Source organism: Corythoichthys intestinalis, chromosome 5 (genome assembly GCF_030265065.1).
Source record: "Corythoichthys intestinalis isolate RoL2023-P3 chromosome 5, ASM3026506v1, whole genome shotgun sequence".
NCBI lineage: Eukaryota > Metazoa > Chordata > Actinopteri > Syngnathiformes > Syngnathidae > Corythoichthys > Corythoichthys intestinalis.
The window spans coordinates 32,325,990-32,349,186 of NC_080399.1; the positions used below are offsets into that span (position 1 = coordinate 32,325,990).

Genomic DNA, 23,197 nt, shown 5'->3' on the forward strand with positions numbered 1-23,197 from the left:
AACACTGCCATCTACTGGGGCATTGCGAGTATTACAAGAATTACAAAACAGCCATGTTTTGTAGTCCCGTGTGTTATGTATTAGCTCGTGTGGTCTATCGTCGGTTAAGCTAAGGTGCTACCCCTCACACTAACAATCAAAAGTGAGCTATAAGTGTCTGTGTTAGATTTACGACGTATTTGCTTTCCTATTTTAAAACTCTAAACTTGCAGGTTTTGCGATGAAACCCAAACCTTCAAAGTCGGCTGGTCCCAAACCCAAAAAGACTCAGGTGAAGAAAAGTGATGTTGGGGAGTCGAGTGCCACTTTGTCAGCTAAACTACGGGACAAGAAGGATGCAAGGCTACGCAAAAAAGGTGTGTGGACTCTTTAGTGGCAACACTGTGTCTTCATTAGCTTTGAGCAAGGGCGTAGGTTTGGTCTCAATATTAGGCTCGAGCGTATGACGTGGCACTCGCGAGGTTTCCGCCGCTATCGCCATTGTGGAAGATAAACGGAGGCATTTCAACACAGGTCGCTCTTTAAAAATGGTTGGAAATTATTGTGCGGTAAAGAATATCAACAACCGATCGAATAGAAAGGAGAATGTACAGCTCGACGGAACACCATTGAGTTTCTTCCGGATCCCTACATGGAGAAAACGCGAGGGAAAGCTCATATCTGAACTTACCAAACGTCGAAGAATGGCATGGGTGGCCTCGATCAGAAGGAAGGGCATAACGTTTGATTCTCCAGTTACACACTGAGTTTGCTCTATGCACTTCCACTCCGGTAAGTTAATTTCGTTTGTTTACGCAAATTTCAGTAACTTTACGTCCTAAGTCGGCCTGTTGTTAGCTATTGCTACAGCTAAACAACTAGCATGCATACATGTGCATTGTCTTCATAAGACATAATTCATGTCGTTGCTAAATGAAAAAGCTGTAATATTTTGACGTGAGAGAGTGGCAAAGAATTTGTACACAGGCTACATTTTATGCAGCAAAAGATTTGTACATCCGTGGTCACAGACTAATGTAAACACACATTGCCTACCTTTGCTAGAAAGATGGTGTTGCCGTTTGCTATGGTCATAAAGTGAAGATGCTGCACCCATCCGCAGCAAAACTGTTCGTAGCTTTGTAGCGATTTGTAGTTTCGGAATTGCTGATGAGTGTAGTAACATATACCAAACACTAAATACAGCATAGCATGATGTCCATTTCGCGTAGTGGTGGAAGCTTGTCGACATCTTTATTCCATTTGTGTTCGGCTTGCTCGTGAGGGTCAACATTGTTCACATCCTTAAAATTGCTCATATATCTGTCCTTCGCCGTGGTAACAAGTTTGTCTCTGTATCGAACTGGCAAGTATTCCTTACTTTTTTCCATCGTTGGTTGCCGCTAAGTTTAAGTGTCCCGTGATGCTTCCGCAATGGTTGCGTTGTCGCAAATCTCGCATGATCCCGTGCTGCTGTGACGTAAACGCTCGAGCCTAATTGGTAGGGACGGTATAACAGCATAACCTGCATGTACACTTTTTGCTGGGGACAAGACATAAACAAGGTTTAATTATGAACCTAATTAAACGATAGGCTAAATGATTAATGCAAAAATAAATTTGTATTGTTTTATATTATGTTTCACACTGCAAATTTATAACGTCTTAATCTGATAATTTTTCTTAAATCTAGTCGAATAATTTTTAGGGTTGGGATTCTTGGGAGTCTCTGGCATGAAGGCGATTCGATATGCATCTAGATACACAGGTTACGATTCGATTAAAAAACGATACATTTTTTTAGGCCGAGCAATTCGATACGATTCGATACAGTTTAAGAACGATACGGTTCGATACAGAGTGAAAACGATACGATGGTAAACATTTGTAGTGTGTGTTCGTACAGTATTTTAAATTTTTTTAAAAAAGACCACATTTTTTAATAGCAAAATTAAACAACACAATTTCATACAAATGTTATGTTGTATTTTTTTATGAGAAAAAAAATAAGGCTTAAAGGGATCCTCTATTTTTAAGACAAGTAATTCTTAAAAGACAAATGTTAGTATGAGTTATGATAATTTGATATTAAAACCCCTCTTAATGTTTTTGTTTTAACAAAGTTTGTAAAATTATTTTAAGTGATAGGTCGCCATTCTTGTTACGTCGCAGTGCGTGACGTCACCGGTCCCGTTGCTGAAATTCCAGCGTGTCACTCGTTAGCTTTCCCAACATGTGTCAGTTCTACCCTTCCTATTTGAACCAGATCTGAAAAGTGAAGAGCAGGACAGCACTGCTCACAAGACGAGCTTCAGGGAAAAATGCGTGCAGCAAATACCTGATAAGACAAAAGTTGGGCAAAACTGGTGATGCGAGAGAGTGCTGTTGAACTCCGGTTGGGAGCGAGAGTGTATGCTGTTTGGAACGCCGGTTTTATTAGCAGATATTCAAGGTAAGCATATTGCGTTTTCAAACTTATCCCAATTAATTATCGGTCACCGATAATTATCGGCCGATAATGGCAATTATGACGTCACACAGATAATCCAGATAAAACGAAATTCAACCGATAATGCAATCCGATAATTATATACTTTTTTTTTTTTTTCTTTTCTTTTTTTTTTTTTTTTTTTTTTTTTTTAAACCTGTCCTGTTCAGCTGTTTGACACAGAGAATGGAAGTCTAAGTGCCAGGGTTGTCTGAACAGTTTTAATGTTTCACATTGAAAGTCTGATATACTCCCATTGTGATCATTCAAAATACCTTTTTATTATGACAAAGCAGCGAACAGGAAGGGATTATGGGGGAACAGAAGAAAAGCAACACAAGAGAAGAAAGAAAAGAAACATACACAAACAACAAGAAATACATAGAACATCTAGACTAATTATTAATATGCTGGTGCCATCGTCAGCGAGATGTATTTCCGGTTTACACCATGTGGGGGCCTATTGGCCAGTGAAAGAGGGGGGACAGGGGTGGGGGTGTCTATAAGCTAAGTGATTGAAAGAGGTAGAGTGTCAGTGTACACAAATCAGTTCTGTGATCTATATATAATTATATACTTGATTTAGCCTCCAAATGTGCGCAATCAACAGTTTTGTCCAATTCTGCTAGTTTTAAGGATGTGTTTATGCAGTGTAGTAATGTGATATATGTTAGGAATGGCTTACTTTTAAAGGCATTTTTGTGCAACTTGGGTGTTTACTCTCTAAGTAATTGTTGCCAAAAGCTTACCATTACACAATTTCATTGCCATTGTTTAGATGTTGGAATTTACTACTTGTTCACATTTGATGTGGGGGAAAAAAATAAATTACATTTTTGCACAGTAACATTTGATCTTTGTATACTTTACATTTTACATACATATTTGAATAGAATTATCGGCGTGACATTATCAGTTATCGGGTGGAAGGGGCAGGAAATTATCGGTTATCGATATCTGTTGAAAAATGTATTATCGTGCATCACTAAGAATTATATAGATTGTTAGCATCCAGAGCTGTCGTGTGCTTTACATACAGTACAGGTCAATGAGCACACCTTGTGTAGTCCATGTCTTGTACATTGTAACGCGTGGTAGCGAGGATATGTGTATAGAAGTACCAAAAAGGGGAGAAGCTTCCACTTATGCACATTTATTCACAAAAAAATAATATTTCCACCTTGACCACTCTTCACTCGGGAGCTCAGCAGTACGCAAACACGCGTTCCCTGACGAACTCCCAACATTGTTTTAAGGTCCACGTCAGAGTCACTGTCGTCACTGTAGCGTGCTATAGTGCTTTAATTATTTAGTATGATTTGGGGAAAACTCCCACGAAGAATAGTCAACATAAAAGATAGCAATAGTAATCCAAATCCGCGTTTTTTACTCTCTCGAACATCCAGGAATTAGACCGATCCCATGGCAATGTCGCAGCCGCGATCAGGCCGTCGATTCCACAAAATAGATTGATCCGAAAAGCCGCCGTGGGACCGACGAATCAAAAAAACGGACAGATCCGAAACCAATATTGCAGACGCGGTGAGACCGCCGGATCCAGAAAATAGACGGATTCCTTACTTGACTGAGGAGCCAGGAAAAATGTTCGGGCGCCAGTTGTAACATGTGGTGGGTAGGATACATGCATACAGGGACCAAAAAGGGGAGAAGCTTCCACTTTTGCACATTTATTCACTAAAAATAATAATTCCACCTTGACCACTCACTTCACTCCCCTTGTTTCCATTTGACTGGAAATTGCATCCAAAAGCAGCACATCGTGGCATTTTACTTCGCGAGTATGGGCAGCAATAAGCAATTGTTGAACACGCTACGCTTTTGGAAAGATCCCAATGACGTCATCACTGCGAGCCCGCAAACCATGGCGCCAACTAACGGTCAAAATATGGACTAAATATTATAAAATATGGCCATTGATTTAACATATTATGTGTTTCTAACAACATATTTTGGTACAAGAGAACAATTGTGGTTTATTAGAGCCTACATGTATTTAAGTTAAAGGATCACTTTAATATATGACCATCATTTTGTTGGATGGGATTGATAATACATTAAAACTCCAGTGACAGACAACAATAAAGTGCAGTAATTTAAATACTGTATTTCCTGGTGTTTTGAACACAATAGGTAAGTAATTTAAGTGCAAACTTTCAACGTAAACATCTTACAAGCAAAAAATATATGCAGCAGCTCTTGAAAAAAAGAATTAAACCTGTTAGTGTTATCATAAATAAATATTAAATTATGTTTAACTGGGGGAATAAAAATATGGCATTTTAGACAGACAGGTCTATAATCATTACTTTAACTTTATAAACAGCAAAGTCATTGACTTATGCCTGTGCTTCCACATTTTTTTATTCCTCATCACTGTGTATATCTCTTTTGAAGGGCAGATTTTTCTTGAGGAAGATCAACTGATCCACATGTTCATGTTTAAGTAGACTGCGTTTCGTGGAAATAATATCTCCAGCAGATCGTGCTGCCCTTTCCACCATTGTAATGGGTTATTTTTCAGGGTTAAAAACTCACAATCTCTGTACCGCTTCACACTTCACACTAGCTCTGTCCCATGCGAACAGATCTGGCTGCCTTCGTCACTTTAAAGTGCCTGTGACACGAAAAAGCATGTTTATTTCATAATACACGCGGTATTTTATGCCCCTGAATGATATGGCCGCTTGGATATGTGTGGAAGCGATCGCTATTTTTATTTAGTTTTTTTAATCCCGCGCCATGAAAATGAGTGACTTCCGGCTTCGGTCTTGCATTGAGGAGGAGGGCGCTGTGACGTGTACGGTAGAAGACGTCCTCTTCACGCTACAGTGCACTGTTGTGTATGAGGACGAAGGATTCAGCTGATTTTGCGGATTAATACGTTTATTTTTCGCATCACGCCAGCCAAACGGCTGCAGAAAAATCATTCTGTATGATGGCGAGGCGTATGCGCCTTTTTGGAGTTTCAAAAGGTTCCCATTCACCGTGGATATTTACTGTGGGACCATTGGACTTACGAGGAAGTGAGTAAACATCTTGTTTTGTATTATGTCAAATACGAAAACAGCGATTACAAAGTAAACACTACAAACTTCCTTTAAATGAAGGACTACTTACGTTTGATCATTGATAGGCATGTAAAAAGCTCTCCTAATGCTCATTAGCAGCAGCACGTTAGCTGCACAACAACTCCAGCCACCCTCCTCCGGGGAACGAACTGTAAATTGCTCTGCGCCAGGCGGTTTGCCGATCCGCTAAGACAATCGACAACCGGGTCGTCATGTCGAATAATCCAGGATAGTTATGTGTGATTTTCCGCTTCGAAGACTTTGAAACATCACTCGGTTCGGGTTAGCATGTCGGCTAGCTGTCACGCCTTCTGGTTTGTTTACATTCTCCGAAGCTGGGGAAGGGAAATGACATACGTCCGATTTAGGTGTCATAAAATATCGTTCGGGAGGTGCGACAGTAAAGGTGAAGTCGACAGTTTTGACCATTATGGAGTAATTTTGCCATGTCGTCCTGAATAAATGCATTTTTATTATTTCATATTCCATTCAGCACAAGACTGTTATTTGTCATGACCATGCCATTTATTTAGCAATTGGGGAAAATACTGGATAAAAAGAATATCCTGTAAAAATATTGAAGTAAATAGACAGAAACAATGACATTTTGCCGCTCTCTTCGTCGCGTTTTCCTCGTTGTGAATAGTTCCCCCTCGACGGGCTGACTGGTCCTTCTCAAGCCATTTATATAGCTATTGGGGAAAATGCTTGGATAAAAAGAATAGCCTGTAAAAATATTGAAGTAAAGAGACAGAAACAATGACATTTTGCCGCTCTCTTCGTTGCGTTTTCCTCGTTGTGAATAGTTCCCCCTCGACGGGCTGACTGGTCCTTCTCAAGCCATTTATATAGCTATTGGGGAAAAATACTTGGAGAAAAAGAATATCCTGTAAAAATATTGGAGTAGAGAGACGGAAACAATGACATTTTGCGGCTCTCTTCGTCGCGTTTTCCTCGTTCTGAATAATTCCCCCTCAATGGGCTGAATAGTAAAACCGATGAGCCCAGTCTACCGCTGACGTCATCCACCTGCTAAAGCCCTATAATGGTAGGCGTGGCTAACCGGCAGATTAAAAGACTAATTTCTCGTCATCTATGCTTTGCTAAATTGTTGTATATAGTCGAATCGTCTCAAAATATGATTCTAATTCACATAATATTGCCATTTAAGACTTTTTTTCTCGTGTCATATGCTCTTTGAAGTCCGACTTTTGTTTTCCTGGGTGCGTTGAAAATCAATCGCTGGCTATCGCTGGCGTGGTGCGCAAACTGTGCGCATGTTGCTTCGTTGCCACTACTAGTTTCGTTTTGGGTTGTGAAGAACTTTATTTATTCATCTTGCTTCATTTGCTGTTTCTGATTGTGTATCATATTGCCTCTGCAAAGCCCTTTGAAACAACCTTGTTGTGATCCAGGGCTATACAAATAAATTGAATTGAAAAAATTGAATTGAAGACAACGCTACGGAGCGTGCGTTACAGTGGTTTTGTTAGCTCTCGCGTTGTTATGACACGCCCGTGACGATCGGGTAATGACGGCGACTACTCGCGGTTCTGCCGAAATAAATGGAAAGTTGAGGCAACCACGACGGCGGTCACAATCTAAGTGCGCTGTGTGGTGAATGACACAAGCGCAACATGTGAGGTAAAAGCTAAATTATTATTGTATTAAGCAATGGATTGAACTAGGCATTAGAAGCCGATTCTTGTGCTCGCGATAGCCGAATTCTATCTCTACTATCGGTTCATTGAATATGTAATGGCTAATTACTGTCGAATGGTAACTTTACTATCGATACAGCTGTATCTCTCACCTGTAAAACCGGATATGCGGTCATATCGGTTTATCGTTCTCAAGCTTAATAATTTTCTCCATTTTATGAGTGTTAAAGGCTAGTTAACAGATTAATGCGTCAGATTATTCCATTTACTTTGAGTACATATTACTATATGTTCTTATTAAGCCCATACATCTAAAAGTTGGTCATTTTTCACCTAAATCTAGAAAAAAATGCTTTCAAATAATGTTTTGAACAATATCTATTCTTGAATTAAGAACACTTCTGACAAGTTTTTTTTTAAAAATTAAATATTCAAACTTTATGCTTAAAGTAAGTCTGTTAATCTTATTTTCACCTAGCTATTTATCTTATTTCAAGACATCTAAGTGATTAAAATGTACTTGAAGCACTGGCAGATAAATTCACTTTTTCTAGTAGATTTACACAAAAAAAAAAACAGGGGAATTTTTTTTTTTTCTTCCAGTTTTAAGTAGGCTGATTTTTGCAGTGCATATGTATCGGTTCAGGTGATACACCGTTCGATTCAAAACTTTTTTTTCAAAAACTACGAAAGACACAATTTGAAAACTTCCAGAATAAATGTCTGGATTTTATTAGCAAATTTAAAGAGTATGTAGCGGCAAAGGGGGTGTGAGACATCAATAGAACCGTTATGTGCCAAGATAACAAATATTGATAAAGTTAACAAAAAAATCAATCACATTAATGAGCAATTATCGAAAATAGATGGAAAATGACGAACATTTCCGAAAGTGTTCCGGAAACAGCCGAATGGGGCGGAGACGTCACGACAAGTGATTGACAGTCGAGGCGGAGCCAGGTGCCATTGTTTTTTAACGACGAGAGAGTAGCGTTGGGGTTTGTTTGACCAAAACATCACAAAAATGGTTCAAAACTGCTGTGCTATGTGGTGTACAAATAGTTATTTATCGGAATATAGTATCCATGAGTTCCTGAACGCGAAAAAAAAAGCTGGACTACACAGACAATGGGTAAAGTTCGTCCGTGCAAAAAGGGCTAATTTTCTAGACACAGCCTCCGGCACGCTTTTCTGTGGTGCGCATTTTCCACCTGAAAGCTTCTCGAACCATGGACAAGAGAAATCGGGTTTTGCTAAAAGATTGCTGCTAAAAGGAGATGCGGTGCCGACCATACAGGTGCAGCCACCTAAATGTCCCGAGATATCAAGAAAGAGGACGATGACTGGTAAAGGAGGCTAAAGCTAAGCAAAGGAGGGGAGCAGCCAAGCTCGAAATGGCCAGAGTGAGTACGCTTTTATAATAAAAAAGAATGTCACGCGTTGGATACAGGACTGGACACATGTATAAATTATCGTTCGTAAAATATATAGAACAAATCCTCTGATCCCATTCATATTTGTGTCTGTTGGCAGAGCGAAAAGCTATGATAGCGCAATAAATGATAATTATTCTATGCATTCCTTTATTTTGCAGTCACGGTGTATCAGCTTCACAAAAAGAAATGCAAAACAAATCATTGGTGTTTCCCACACGATCTGCTGCCGATGTTTCATCAGTGTCATTGCTCCCCTCAATGACCGTTTCATTACGCTGCATTGGCGTTCGTTTGGGCTCAAATTGGTAACCTAAAACACCGATTAAAGCTTCGTAACTCTCCTCGTCACCATTAGATGAACATTCGTTACGTCGTTGTACGTCGGATTCGTCGCTGAAACTAGAAACGAAATTGTCTGCCGTCATCGCCGCCATTCAGTATTAAAGCACTGAGCCTTTTTCTTGTTGAAGAAACACCCCTCACTGTCAATTCTGAATTCTCTTTTATTGACAACGAGGGGTGTTTCTTCATGAGGGAACCTGGAATATGTGCAGGACGAACACAATGCATCAGCATAAACAGCTCAAAACACCCCTAATTCTCCCCTCACTAGAAGGAATTATATTGATGCAGACAGGCGCTGCCCCCCTAGTGGCCGGTGGCACTCTCTTCACTTGTCGTGACGTCACGCACACAATCTGCCAGATCTCGGGCGCCGGTCGTTTTAGCTTGACAATCGAGCCAAATTTCTCTCATTTTCTTGTGTGTAATTACACGAAGTGTCATGATATGAATACAAAAGGCATGCGTTTATGGATAAATGATGGAATATTAAAATTTTCCCAGGGCACTACATACCCTTTAAGCAGCAAAGTTAGTGGTGCGTTCACCACCTCCACAATATTGACGTCTTTTCACATAACTTGCAGTGGCTTCTAACATCAACAAAACTTCTAACATCCCTCGTCTACGAAAAGGGTGGAGGAGGTGGCATATTGTGGGGGGGGGGGGGTCAAGTCATCAGCCAATCAAACGTGCATTTGAGAGAAGAAAATGGACTGGCGCATTCAGCAAGTGAAAGGGGGTCAATGTATGTCTGAACATAGTGAACATAATTGACTTAATAATTGTAGGGTCTAGTCTATCCTTACAACATATGGGAAGAGAATCTAAATTACCTAAATAACTGAACTCATTATATAATGCAAATAAGGTTGCTTAAAAGTTGGGACAATTTGAGCATCCTGAAAAGTTGGTATTGCCTAAAAGTTGGTGGGGACAATTTGAGCATCCTGAAAAGTTGGTCGTGTCATGTCCCTACCATCCCTATGCAAACCTACGCCCTTGGCTTCGAGTGACGTTAACTGTGGTGGTGAGTGTTTTTTCTCCGTCTTCTCTTAAATCTACAGGAATCCAAAGGAAGATTGTGCATGGAAGCATACTCCACTACATCTACAAAAACACTTTGGGACAAAGTGTTCATACCCAGATGAGACAGGTAAGATAATTTGTCCACTTTTAACCCATTTGACTTCACTGTTCCATTTTCTACGAAGCCATATTAACACTCTTAATTTTTTTTAATGTTCACTTCCAGTGTCTCCAGGAGCCTTTTGTCCGCTCACTCAAATTGTACAGATATCACGCATCAAATGTTCCCTTCGATCGCAGAATCACCTGCCTGGAGTGGCATCCCACTCAACCCAACACGCTGGCAGTGGGGTCCAAGGGTGGTGACATCGAGTTGTGGGACTATAAACTCCGCGACCAGAAAACTTTCATCAAAGGGGTAAACACACTGTTTTTTTTTGCCTGTGTTGTGTTGAAAAGCCCATTGCTGGTTCTCTGTTCAGATGGGTGCTGGATACTCAGTTACAGATATGAGGTTTAACCCATTCAACCACACTCAGCTGTTCATATCTTCTATGGGGGGTACAACAACACTGCAAGATTTCACTGGAAACCCTCTCACAGTGTTTGCCCAGACACCAACGTAAGACTGCAGTTAGCTTTTGTTGCATTAGATACCGTTATATGTAGTGAGGTTCACAGAGTTCAAGGTCTGAAACGTAATTCATCAGTCTTCTTTAAGGTGGCCTTTATTGGTGTAATTTTAGAATCCTTCATTTTATAAATGGTATTCAGGGTTTCCCCTTCATATAAGAGATTGTGGCGCACCACCACACCAAAATAAAATTCGCCACGCTTTGCTTGCAAATGAGATGTTAAAAATGTTTTTTTATTTTTTAAGGCCATTTCAAACTAGCGGCAGCCGAGTGTGAAGAGTTCAGTGGCAACCTATTGATTGTGTATTGTAATGTCCGAAACTATTCGCAGCCCCCTTAAGAGACGATCGGACTGGGGAGCTGAGACGCAGGGGGAAGCGAGTAGAACGAATGGGAGAACGGGCGAGATAGCGGTCGCATGTTGCGGCAGCCCGCTGTTACTTTGTTATTGTTTTTCTTTATTATTGTTACCACAATAAAGTGGGTAAGCCAATTTCACTTCCTCTCCTTCTTCCCCATATCCGGGGCATTACAGTAGTTTGGATCAGACTTTTCGGTGAAAGTGAGCGGTGGACGGCCGTCTTGGACAGAAGGCAAAGTTTGAATTTGCGCCGAGAGGCAGGGCCCTTTCAGAGCGCAGCGCTAACGTCAACAACGAGTGGCAGGCGTACTTAAATCTGTGCTATCCGGCTGTTACGGCGGACGGATATAAGCAATCACGGCTGACGAAACGTTGATAAATGCGCCTTTTTTTTCCGCAAGCTCTGGGACACTCGAAAAATGACTGTCATACCTCTCCTTGCTAAGTTAACGGTACCTCGATGTGCATTTGTGTGGAAATGTAGTTCACGAACAACAACAAAAAACTATTCACCTTCTCATCTAAACTAGTAATACTCTTTACACGGCTGTTAGAATTTGTCCCCTACTCCTTGAAATGGGTCCGTTAACAGAAGGACTATTATTATTGTGGTAATGTAGTACGTATTAGGGCCAAATAAAAGTGAAAAGAAGGCTCTAGAGCCGCGTGCGGTTCTTTATCGCTGCCCTAGTGGCTCCCTGGATCTTTTTCAAAGGTTTTTGAAAATGGAAAAAAGATGAGGGAGGGAAATATATATATGTATATAATATATATATAATATATATATGTGTGTGTGTGTGTATATATTTATTTATTTATTTTTATATTGTTTCTGTAGAAGGACAAACATGACGCAAACATTCTTTCAATTCATTAAGATTGTAATTAAGTTAAACTTGAGGTGGCATTGTACAGCAGAGTAGTCACGTAGTGCGTCATTTTCTATAGGATCTACTGCAGGTATAATAAACATTTAATCATGAAGGCTAATTATGTATTTGTCGCCAACTTAGTCATTTTGATAGTCGGCTGATATAGCTAATATCGATACATACAGCCGGCGTTGCTTTCATTATAAGGCTTATACAAGGCTTTGAATTTTTTGCAGCTCCAGACATACTGTATCAGTTTGTTTTTTATGGTCAAATATGGCTCTTTCAACATTTTGGGTTGCCGACCCACGGTCACTACGAGATCTAAGTCGTACTATTGCTATGAGAAAAAAAAGTCGTATTATTACATAGGGTAACGTAGCTGTAATCAGCTATGTATTTTACATACATGTACCGTAGCTGAGAGCTACGCCATTAGCCTGGCTAATGAAATATTTCAAATATATCTTTGTTATGGTTCTTCTTGGGGGGAAAAAAAACGTGAAAAAATTATTTTTGCCATGGCACGACATGGTGAGGCTGTCCCACTCTAATGCAGCCCATCACCACAGATTCAAAAAATCGTAGGGGAAACTAGGGGCACCCTCTCACAGAGATAATTGCAGCATGTAATAATGCACGCCCAATGAAAGGCCTGCTTTTTTTGTTCTGCGCGTAGATCGGCGCTGGTGGCTTCATCGGGGGGATAAAGTTTTGTCCCACGGATGTAACCAGAGTGTATGTAGTCTCTGGTGAAGGCACACTGACCATGCAGAGCTTTGAGGGCCACACAGCCTCAGTTCTATCACAAACTGAAGATTGTGGCCATGATCACCACGACAGATGGTGAGAAAACGTATGGAGAAGACTGATGAACTATGTATGCCCTTTTCAGTGGTTTAAAGAGGCACTAAAGTCATTTTCTAATTTTTTCACCCTTTTCATGCATAAGATCAAAATAGGAGTGTTCCTTGGTTGAATCGAGGTGTCTGTGTGTGTGTTATTTTTTGTAAATTTGATAGCAATTGTATTCTGCAAACGGAAGGTTTTGAAATTGGTCATGGAGAGACATCACATCGTGCCGTATATTCGTTCTTCCCCCATGCCCCAAAAAGCTGGAGCGTTGAAATAAGGAATACAGTATATTAGAATCTTATATATAAGAATGTATATTTTAAAAAAAAAAGTCCTAGCTAAATCTGACTGAAATCCTCATTTCTCTCTGCTTCAGTTCTTGCTTAAGCAGGAGTGTCAAGTAGTGACTGCATATTTTATTTTTGTATAATTCTGAAATAGTAAAACTTGGTGTCATTGAAGAATCGTCTCCGTGATGTGTCAGTCACCACACACTTTGCCTTACTTTGCCAACACTCACGAGCTTTGCAGTGACACAGTTACTCCAGAGACAGCCAATCAGAGCAACGATTTGAAATTCAAATATTGAATATTCAAATTGAATGCTGTCAGCTGCATATTATTGAGATACGGCTCACCTGCATAAGAGCCTAAAAGGACCAAGTAGCTTGAAAAATTACTTTCTGAATTGTGGTGCAAACCTGGTAAAACGGCATCAAATGTTATAAAAATTATAACATTAAAAACAAAAATACAGCTTTAGTGCCACTTTAAGGAATTATTTTAAGGGTTTGAAAACAAAAAAAACTGATTTTCGCAGACTTATTTTTCCAAATTTGTACTCCCAGTTTCTGGTACTGCTGTGTCGACGTGTCCATTAGCCGACAGATGGTTGTGACAGGAGACAATGTTGGAATGCTTCTGTTGACGGGTTTGGATGGGCAAAAGGTGTGTGACCGTTTTTTTTTTTTTTTTTTTCTGGGACATATTTTCCAAGTATTTAGAAAGACTTTGCTTTTTGCATACACAAATACTAAACGCCCTTCGGGTTTCTTTCGATATCGCAGATTTTCAGTAATAAATTACACAAAGCCAAAGTGACCCACGCCGAGTTCAACCCACGCTGTGATTGGCTGCTTGCAACGGCATCAGTGGACCACACGGTGAAGCTGTGGGACCTGAGAAACATGAAGGACAAGAACAGCTTTCTTCATAACATGCCTCACGAGAAGGCCGTCAACTCAGGTGCTTATCTAAGAAATTGACATGTTATTGCATAGTAAAACCCCCCAAAACATATTTTTATCGTATTAACTGATTTTTAAATATGAGCAATCATGATGTAAGAAACTTAAATTGTGTGCGGTGTACTTGAGATGAGGTAATGGGGGGACAGAAAGGAAAATAGAAAAGGAGAGACAGACAGAATAGAAGAACAAACAACAACAACAAATACATTCAACACCTACACTAACTATGAATATGGTATTTCTATCAATAGACCCTACTCACCAATGTCACAGAATGACATGTTGCTGTATCCGGCCGCCATATTGTCCGTCATTGTTTATCCGTATTCTCAATGGTTTCAATTTGTCGTGCAATTTATAGTGCAATTCATGGAAGCCCCGGTGCTTTCAGACGCTGTAAACTCATTGGATGCGTTGCATAAAAGGCGTTATGTGGAAAAGCTTCAGTCTATCCATTCGCCAGATCCATATTTGATGCCTAAATCGATATTTTTTGACCCACTGTCTTCGCCCTCTCTGCCTGACATCTGCTACCCTGATATCTACAACTATCTTGTCCACACAAAATCAGCCTATTCTCACGAAAGTTTGAAAAACTTTAAGAGCAGCACCCTAAGCAACATTACCCCGTGTGACCCTTTACTTCCAATTTTCTAAAATGGCGACAATCAATAAAAAAAAAAGTTGACTATTTCTTCAATAAAACACACAACAACTGTGTCTGCCTCATTTGCAAAGAGACAGTCGCTGTTTTCAAAGAGTTCGATGTGACGCGATAATGATATTACCGAACAAGACACGCTGACATGTACGACAACATTACAGGGAAGATACGCAGCGAGAAATTATAGCAACTTGAAGCTAGTTTAATTTCACAGCAGCAGTATTTCGCAAGAGCTCGAGTGTCGAAAGAGAACGCCACAAAGACGAGACAGTTGAAATTATGAATTTAAAAAAATAATAAAGCAAATGTGACACACAGAAGGGCTTGCTTAAATATATTGTTCTATGTAAATCAGCCAAGGTAGCCCCCCGCTTTTTACCACACCAAATCTGGCCCCCTTTGCAAAAGGTTTGGACACACCTGTTAAACTGATGATCCGTAGACGAGGCCAGCTTCTTTCACTTGGTACCAGCTAAATATTATTCAAAATGTAATGACGGTGGAAGAAATAAGCATCTTGAATTGAAACTGAATGTTGTCGGCGATTAGCCTCGCAATGATCTTAATTGTGGTTGTCAGCCCAAAACCCTCTAAATATATATTAAATGCATCTTACCAGATATAAAATGACTACCACATAATCTGTGGTAATCGTTTGGAGCCCAGTTTTCTCGTCGAATTGCAGCAGTCCATCTCGCTCTCCTCTCCGGGTCTCTCGGAATACGGTAGAACTTCAAGTCTCTCCGTCTATCTTCTCTGTTATTGCAACCAACCGTCACACACGCCTTCACCATTTTGATTATTAATGTTAACGAGCAGAAAAACACGCCATAATAGGAGGAATTTACGTAGCGGTAATGCGTCAACACGACGAGTTGACGGACAATATGGCGCGGAGGCGTGGTTGTGACGTCATGTGAGTAGGGTCTATAGCTAATTGCATTTACTTTTGACACTAGTGTTGCACCGATACCTGGCTGTGCAGTATCGGCTGATACCAATACCATACTGATACCACTTTGTTTGAAATTTATATATATCTATATATTAGGGCTGTCAAAATTATCGCGTTAACGGACGTTAATTAATTTTTAAAATTAATCACGTTAAAATATTTGACGCAATTAACGCACTAGGCCCGCTCAGACAGATTTAAATGTCAGTACAGTGAAAGGCCAACTTGTTAATTGTGTTTTATGGAGTTTTTCCGCCCTCTGCTGGCGCTTGGGTGTGACTTGCATATGTTATGTAGCGTAATGTCGCCCTCTGCTGGCGATTCAGTGCAGCTGATTATTTGGGTTTCGGCGCGCTTGTCTGACATAATTATACTGTATGTCGACGCGAACTCACACTAATAGACAGTGCTATTCAGACCAGCTAACGTCCGCATCCAGTATTCAGTGGCAGTTCTCATAGCCCCATCACACTGTTTGTGTCTAATACATGCATCGCTTGTGAGTTATATTCCTCTTTTCTTTATATTCATGAGCATTAGATAGTTATTGATGATGTGTATTTGAATTTGTTCACATATATGGTGAAATGCAGTTACATTGTTAGATGCTTGTGAGCTAATTGGCTAGTGCTACTGCTCAAATGGACACGTGTGTGTACATTTTATGTTATTTTGTGATTTATGCAAGTTATTGACACATTGCCTTGTTATTTTCAGTTTTACAAAAATACAAGAAATGTGCTCCTGTCAAAAAGAGATGACTTCAGTAAAGCCCATGCAACTTTGCCACACAGTCTGATTTCTTTTTGGAGCTTATGTTCGCTATCTGTCAATTTGTGTACTCACACACATTGAGGACAGAATAGGGCTACTAGTTTATTTTTTGATTGAAAATTTTACAAATTTTATTAAAACGAAAACATTAAGAGGCGTTTTGATATAACATTTCTATAACTTGTACTAATATTCATCTTTTAAGAACTACAAGTCTTTCTATCCTTGGATCACTTTAACAGAATGTTAATAATGTTAATGCCATCTTGTTGATTTATTGTTATAATAAACAAATACAGTCCTTATGTACCGTATGTTGAATGTATATATCCATCTTGTCTTATCTTTCCATTCCAACAATAATTTACAGAAAAATATGGCATATTTTATAGATGGTTTGAATTGCGATTAATTGCGATTAATTACGATTAATTAATTTTTAAGCTGTAATTAACTCGATTAAAAATTTTAATCGTTTGACAGCCCTACTATATATGTGTATATATATATATATATATATATATATATATGTGTGTGTGTGTGTGTATACACACACAAAGTGAATCCAGTAGAACTTTTGATTAAATAAACCTTTGGCGCTCAAAGGCCAAAATAGTGCTAAATTTGTGAAATTAAAACATGTATAATACTAGCCCAATAGTAGGAAAGTAAAAATACAATGAATGAAGACTAGACTTTTTTAAACCCTGAGTTTTGGCGCACACAGGCCAAACAGTGCAACTTTCATGAAATTGTAAGTAATAATAATTGACCATAGCATCCTGTCTCTCTATTAACCTCCCTCTCTGTGCACCAGCAGCAACACCCACTTAGCCACTTAGCTTGGCTTTCTTTGCTTACTTCTACAGCACTTTTGAATAGACTTGCCACCCATTATTTGAAATAAGGAATTGTTTCGAATTGGGAATTAAAAGTTGTGGCTTGTACGTCTTTGGGCGTGAGGGGAGCGTCCCTTATTTCTATTTCTGAAAGGTGGCAAATTACCCTGCTTTTGAAACAGGTCTCAAATTACTGTGGGATTTCTTTCAGTAAAAGACAATAAAGTAAAGTAAACGAACTGAACTGACCAGGGATTACTGATACCATAATTTCGGGTTGCAACTGCCCCCCCACCCCCACCCCCCACCCCCAATCCCCCCGCCGATACTAGTATCTGAATTGGTGCATCTTTAGTTGCACACCATGTTGGGGGGGGGGCTGATGAACGAGGAGAAAAAGGAAGGTTGTTAGAAAGAGATGTGATTAGGGGGTGGGGGGGGTTACACAAATAAGCAATGTGAGCTGTACAACCCAGTATTATGTGAATCACTTGTAAGTGTGGACGAACTTATTATAACTTATTTTCATTTGAGAGGGAAATCTGGTGCCTCCTTCCAATTTTCATTCTTAGGTACCAGAACAAATCAAACCACAGAATGAGGAAAACGTAAATTTTAAATATTTCAGAAAATATCATGTGTGAGGGGCCGCATGTTGCTGCAGGTCTACCTTTTGGTCAGAATGACTTACCATAGACATACAGTGGGGAGAACAAGTATTCTATACACTGCCGATTTTGCTGGTTTTCCCACTTGCAAAGCATGTAGAGGTCTGTAATTTGTATCATAAGTTCTCTTCAACTGTGAGGGACGGAATCTAATGTAAAAAAACTAGAAAATCACGTTGTATGATTTTTAAATAATAAATTTGCATTTAATTGCATGAAATAAGTATTTGATACATCACAAAAATCGAACTTAATATTTGGTACAGAAACCTTTGTTTGCTATTACAGATACCAAACGTTTCCTGTAGTCCTTGACAAGGTTTGCACACACTGCAGCAGGGATTTTGGCCCACTCCTCCATGCAGATCTTCTCCAGAGCCTTCAGGTTTCGGGGCTGCTGCCGGGCAGCACGGACTTTTAGCTCCCTCCATAGATTTTCTATCGGGTTCAGATCTGGTGACTGGCTAGGCCACTCCAGGACCTTAAGATGCTTCTTACGGAGCCACTCTTTAGTTGCCTTGGCTGTGTGCTTTGAGTTGTTGTCATGCTGGAAGACCCAGCCAAGATCTGGCGATACATAGCCCCATCCATCCTCCCCTCAATATGGTGCAGTCGTCCTGTACCCTTGGCAGAGAACAGCCCCAAAAAATGATGTTTCCTCCTCCATGTTTCACGGTTGGGATGGTGTTCTTGGGGTTGTACTCATCCTTCTTTTTCCTCTTTCCTTATTTCCTTAAATACAAATATATTATTTAAAAATTATACAATGTGATTTTCTGGATTTTTGTATTAGATTCCGTCCCTCACAGTTGAAGAGAATTTATGATACAAATTACAGACCTCTACATGGCTTGCAAGTGGGAAAACCAGCAAAATCGGCAGTGTATCAAATACTTGTTCTCCCCACTGTATGATCGACACATCATAGATGTTTTAGAAAGTTAGAAACACTTAACACAATCTCTTCCCCTTTTCCCCCATCATAACCTATGTGGCTATTGTGTTTTTTTTTCACAACAAGCTTTCGTTCGTGATTATCTGTGTAGATAATTGAACCGGTTTGCTTTGGCCCTGACAATTTCCCAAGCAACTCGGACAAGAAAAATAACTCATTACATTCCACACCACTATGTAAAGGAACATCCTCTAGACTAGAGAGATTTTATTGTTGCCCGTTTCAAACATACTTAGTAAAGAACAGTATCTGTCTGTCAACCCTGCTGGTATTTCATAACCACTCGTTCAGTGGCGTTGGCAAATCATCCTTATATATTGTTTTCTGTTGTATCATCACAGCCTATTTCCATCCAGTCGATTGCTCCAAGTTGCTAACCACTGACCAGTATGACCAGATCCGTGTGTATTCATCCTCTGATTGGTCTAAACCACAGAACATCATCCGGCATCCACACAGGCAATTTCAGCACATTACATCAATCAAGGTTGGTTATCACTGTAGAGTGACTTCCTTGTCGTTGTCCCTTGAGTCTTCAGATGTTTTCGCAAAATATGTCTGACACAAGTCAAGACGTATACTTAACAAGCCGAACTTGTTTTCTCAACATTTCGACAGGCAACATGGCATCCTTTCCACGACCTCATTGTTGTGGGTCGTTACCCTGACAAGAACTTTAGCATTGGCGATGAGAGAACTATCGATATCTATGATTCCAACACAGCCGAGCTTGTGGGTCAGGTGCACGGTATCGACGGAATCAAATCTGTGAGTAGAGCAACTCAAAGGAATACAATATTCAAACTTCCCTGGCTTATTGTAATCAAATAATGGGCCTTTTAGCCTCACAAGTGAATACGTACGGCCCCATTACAAATTCTTGTCACCCCCAACTCTAACCAAATTCCCATAATTGCTATTTCCATTTGAATTGAGGTGACTGTTAAAAAAACACTAGGTAACTATTCAGTTTTGGTCGATTTTAGCGACACAGGTGGACAAAAGCGGTAGTGTTTTGCCTTAAGGAACACTGCGTTTCTCATGAGGACCAGCGCACATTGTCGTAAAATCCTGGTCTCTCAGTTGCTTGCAGATGGATTAAGCGGCATTTCTGTTTCCAGCAGCTGTGTGAAGGATGAATAGTAATGAGGTATTGAATCCAGTTGTGGCTAAACAATAGCATATGACGATATTGAAAATAAGAAACGTTTGATTTTGTACCATATTCCCCCATCCTCCCACCCGAACTCGTCAGGGCCAATGTTTATTCTTGAGTGTCATTTTATCCTGGTAACCTCCCTTTTTTGTCTCCTCGGACAAAACTTTTTGTCTCTTTTGTTGCTCTGCCATCTATGCAGAATTGGTGTGAAAGCGTTCGCATCGATTTCTCTCTTTATACATGGTACCCGCGGGTTATTAAAAGTATTAAAAAAGCATTGAATTTAGTTTTCCATTCTTAAAGGTATTAAAAGTATTAAATTTGCTGATGTAAGTCTGGAATTTTTTCACCGTGGTCTTAATTTTCAAGAACATCTCAATGCAACCTAAATTATATCCGTGACAAAGTTTTTTTTTCTTTTAATCCATAACGAAGATATGCATAGAATTTTTACGATGCACTGCACTACAAATCGAAATGCAACTCGTGCGTGCCAAACCACCACAACCGGCAAAACGGAGAATCCACCCGCCTCTGCATCGTTTGTCGGTGGAACGAAAACCCTGCAGGCAGAAAAGTATTGTGGATTCTGAACACCAAAACAGACCACCATTTATATACTTCAAATGAGTCCATTGGTGATCTGTTTCGGATATTACGTCATTTTTGGTCGGCATCGGCTGTCACAATGTTGGTCATATTGCGTTTTGTTCCAGAGGGAGCGTTCCTGATGTCGTAACTGTCTTTTGTAACGAATTTTCAGTTGGCAGAAAAAAAACGCACATTTTCTTAATGTTTAAATTGTCTACATATTTTTATGACCATTATAAATGCATTCACACAATGAAATAACGCTGGAAAAGTTTGTTAAACATAATGTTGGTCGAATCGTGTTTTTTTCCGGCGGGAGCATTCCCGACTTCGTAACTGCAGCCAATTTAAGCTCATCAAGACTTTAAGATCGAGGTAAAATCGGGCCTAAAAAATCCAGCCCGACCCGAACTGGTCCGCGGGTATTAAAGCCCGACCCGCGTTTTGTGTGATAACATTTATGACGATGTCTGCATAAAAGCCTGTCTTTTGTAACGATTTCTCAGTTGGCAGAAAAAAACCCCGCACATTTTCTTAATGTTTAAATAGACAACATATTTTTATGATCATTATAAATTTATTTACCCAACGAAATAACGCTGGAAAAGTTAAATATAATTAAACAGATGCGGTTTTGCGGACTCGCAGAGGGGAAGGGCGTATAGGCACGCTCTGGCTCTGCAATGACCATACAGCGCCTTCTTTTTTATCCAAATTATTTATTTTATAACAAGTATTCCTTAGTTTATCATTTATACATCGTTAATATATAGTTATTTCAAAAAGTTAGCGAGAAAGAACCCTGGCCCGGCCCGACGTAATAATTGACATTTTAATTTTGGTCATGTTTTCAGTTTAATTTAGCTGTTTCTAGCTTGCTATGTTTATAATTGCGATGTTTGTTTACCACTTTTCCTCTTACTGCGAAGAGGGAGGAAGTTACATTGGCCGCCGCTATGATATTTAAGTCATCAGCCTGGGAAATTAATGCCTGCTTTCACGCACACTGCTTCCCATGTCAGTCGACACGGGAAATTGTTTTCACACACGACTGCTGCACGGTTAAGTCCCGCGATATTAACGTTGTTTTGGAGTATGTGATCGGGGCTCAAGTTAGATCCAGATACTTTAGGTTGCAGTTTATGGGTCATGCGAAGGCAGTGGATCTGCTTAAACATTTCGGTTTGCCTTTCGAATGAATGTGAATTTCGCCGTTTTAACTCAAGAGTTTGCCATGTTAACTGGGGTCTTGGCAGGTGCACTAGCGGCTAGCCTTTTACAGAAGATGGCTGGTCTGAGTCCTGTCCTCCTCCTCTTTTTGTCCATAATTATTGTGTGTGTGTTTAAAAAATTCTGACAAACTTTATAATGTTACTTTAAATGTGTTTTAATTGTATATTCAATATATGTGCATTCTTTTGTCAAACACACTTAGTAATTGAGGTTAAATTTGATGTTCAGTGCTTTATTTTATTCAATATGATCTAAATGGGTGCAAGAAAAGTATTTATTTTCAGTTGAAATGGCATTAAAAAAAGGTCTTAAAAGTCTTGAATTTAGATTTATCAATTCTGGGGGGGGGGGGGGGGGGGCTGTTATAGCAAATGGGGAAAGGGGGAAGTGACTTATGCCGTAAAGCAGTCAATACTTTTGTAGGTTTTTTTTTTTTGTGTGTGTGTGTGTGTGTGTGTGTGTGTGTGTGTGTGTGTGTGTGTGTGTGTGTGTGTGTGTGTGTGTGTGTGTGTGTGTGTGTGTGTGTGTGTGTGTGGCAGGCTTCCTGCCACCCTGCTCAAAGTTAGTGCCGGTAAACGGGATACAGACCCAGAAAACAGATGTCATTCACCTCGTTGTCAGTTGACATATCACAGATGTTATGAAAATATTTTATAAAGGTTGAAAAGTTACCTAGTGTTGCTTTAAGTAAGACAATCTTGCCATTAAAAGGCGTTAGATTTTTATAACAACTGCATATGTTGTTAGTTAGTTTTTATTTATTTATTTATTTATTTATTTATTTTTAAACACAAAATCCTAATATACATTAATGTAAATATATTTTTCAGATCAACAAATTTAATCCAACGGGTGATGTAATTGCCTCTGGAATGGGTAAGATGATGACGCAGGGGGAAAATTTTCAGTTTTTTCTTTTTTGTTTTTTTCTTTTATGGACTGGGGAAAAAACTACGTTATTTGTTCCCCAGGTTATACAGTGGTCATTTGGGACCAAGATAAGTCATTTCTCGATGATGAATGTACGCCGGAAGAGGAAACGTCTACCTCGGCCATTGGTCCAGCGCGGAGACCAGCCAGGAGAAGAACAGATGCGGACCAAAGCAAGCTTAAGAAGAAGCTGGTTTCAGGGCAACAATCGGAAACTATGACCAAGACAAAACGCACAAGAAAGAATTGATCAAGAGCTTGTGAATATTTCTTTATATATATATATATATATATGTTCATTACTTCATGGTGCTGTTTAATATTTTGCAAATATTGCTGTTTTCTACCAAAATATAATAAAAGCTCATGTTTACGATGGTTTTCTTTCAACAGTTGACAGTAAATGTTGAAACAAAATTAACCTGAGAACAT

General features: G+C 39.6%; 2 protein-coding genes across 6 annotated transcripts in view; one reads left to right on the forward strand and one right to left on the reverse strand.

The window, feature by feature from the left end:
- Window positions 1-413, reverse strand: part of kif23 (kinesin family member 23) — a 28,620-nt gene extending 28,207 nt beyond the window's left edge. Inside the window, exon 1 of one of the 2 annotated variants that reach the window (XM_057837161.1) lies at window positions 234-413. The gene's annotated coding sequence lies outside the window, so the exon portion shown is untranslated. The remainder of the gene's footprint in view (window positions 1-233) is intronic. The other variant, XM_057837162.1, reaches the window with a different exon arrangement.
- On the forward strand, window positions 1-23,157 carry ddb2 (damage-specific DNA binding protein 2). Of its 4 annotated transcripts, none has more exons than XM_057837166.1 (11): window positions 1-114; window positions 213-356; window positions 10,063-10,151; window positions 10,251-10,442; window positions 12,572-12,738; window positions 13,596-13,695; window positions 13,815-13,992; window positions 19,194-19,339; window positions 19,471-19,620; window positions 22,666-22,711; window positions 22,807-23,157. In XM_057837166.1, exons 2-11 carry the CDS (start codon window positions 221-223, stop codon window positions 23,013-23,015), a joined length of 1,413 nt encoding a protein of 470 aa, XP_057693149.1. In that variant the 5' UTR covers window positions 1-114; window positions 213-220; the 3' UTR covers window positions 23,016-23,157. The 4 variants fall into 4 exon arrangements, with proteins under 4 accessions (XP_057693149.1, XP_057693150.1, XP_057693148.1 ...); XM_057837167.1 differs by lacking the exon at window positions 12,572-12,738 and adding an exon at window positions 10,507-10,646 and having other exon boundaries at window positions 35-142; XM_057837165.1 differs by having other exon boundaries at window positions 35-142.
- The last annotated feature ends 40 nt before the right edge of the window (window positions 23,158-23,197 follow it).

Bases quoted from the DNA above. Each gene is read 5' to 3' on its own strand.
- ddb2 (XM_057837166.1), top strand. From the start codon at position 221: ATGAAACCCAAACCTTCAAAGTCGGCTGGTCCCAAACCCAAAAAGACT. The intron at 357-10,062 runs GTGTGTGGACTC...TTAAATCTACAG, and splicing joins TGCAAGGCTACGCAAAAAAG to GAATCCAAAGGAAGATTGTG. The intron at 19,340-19,470 runs GTTGGTTATCAC...ACATTTCGACAG, and splicing joins AGCACATTACATCAATCAAG to GCAACATGGCATCCTTTCCA.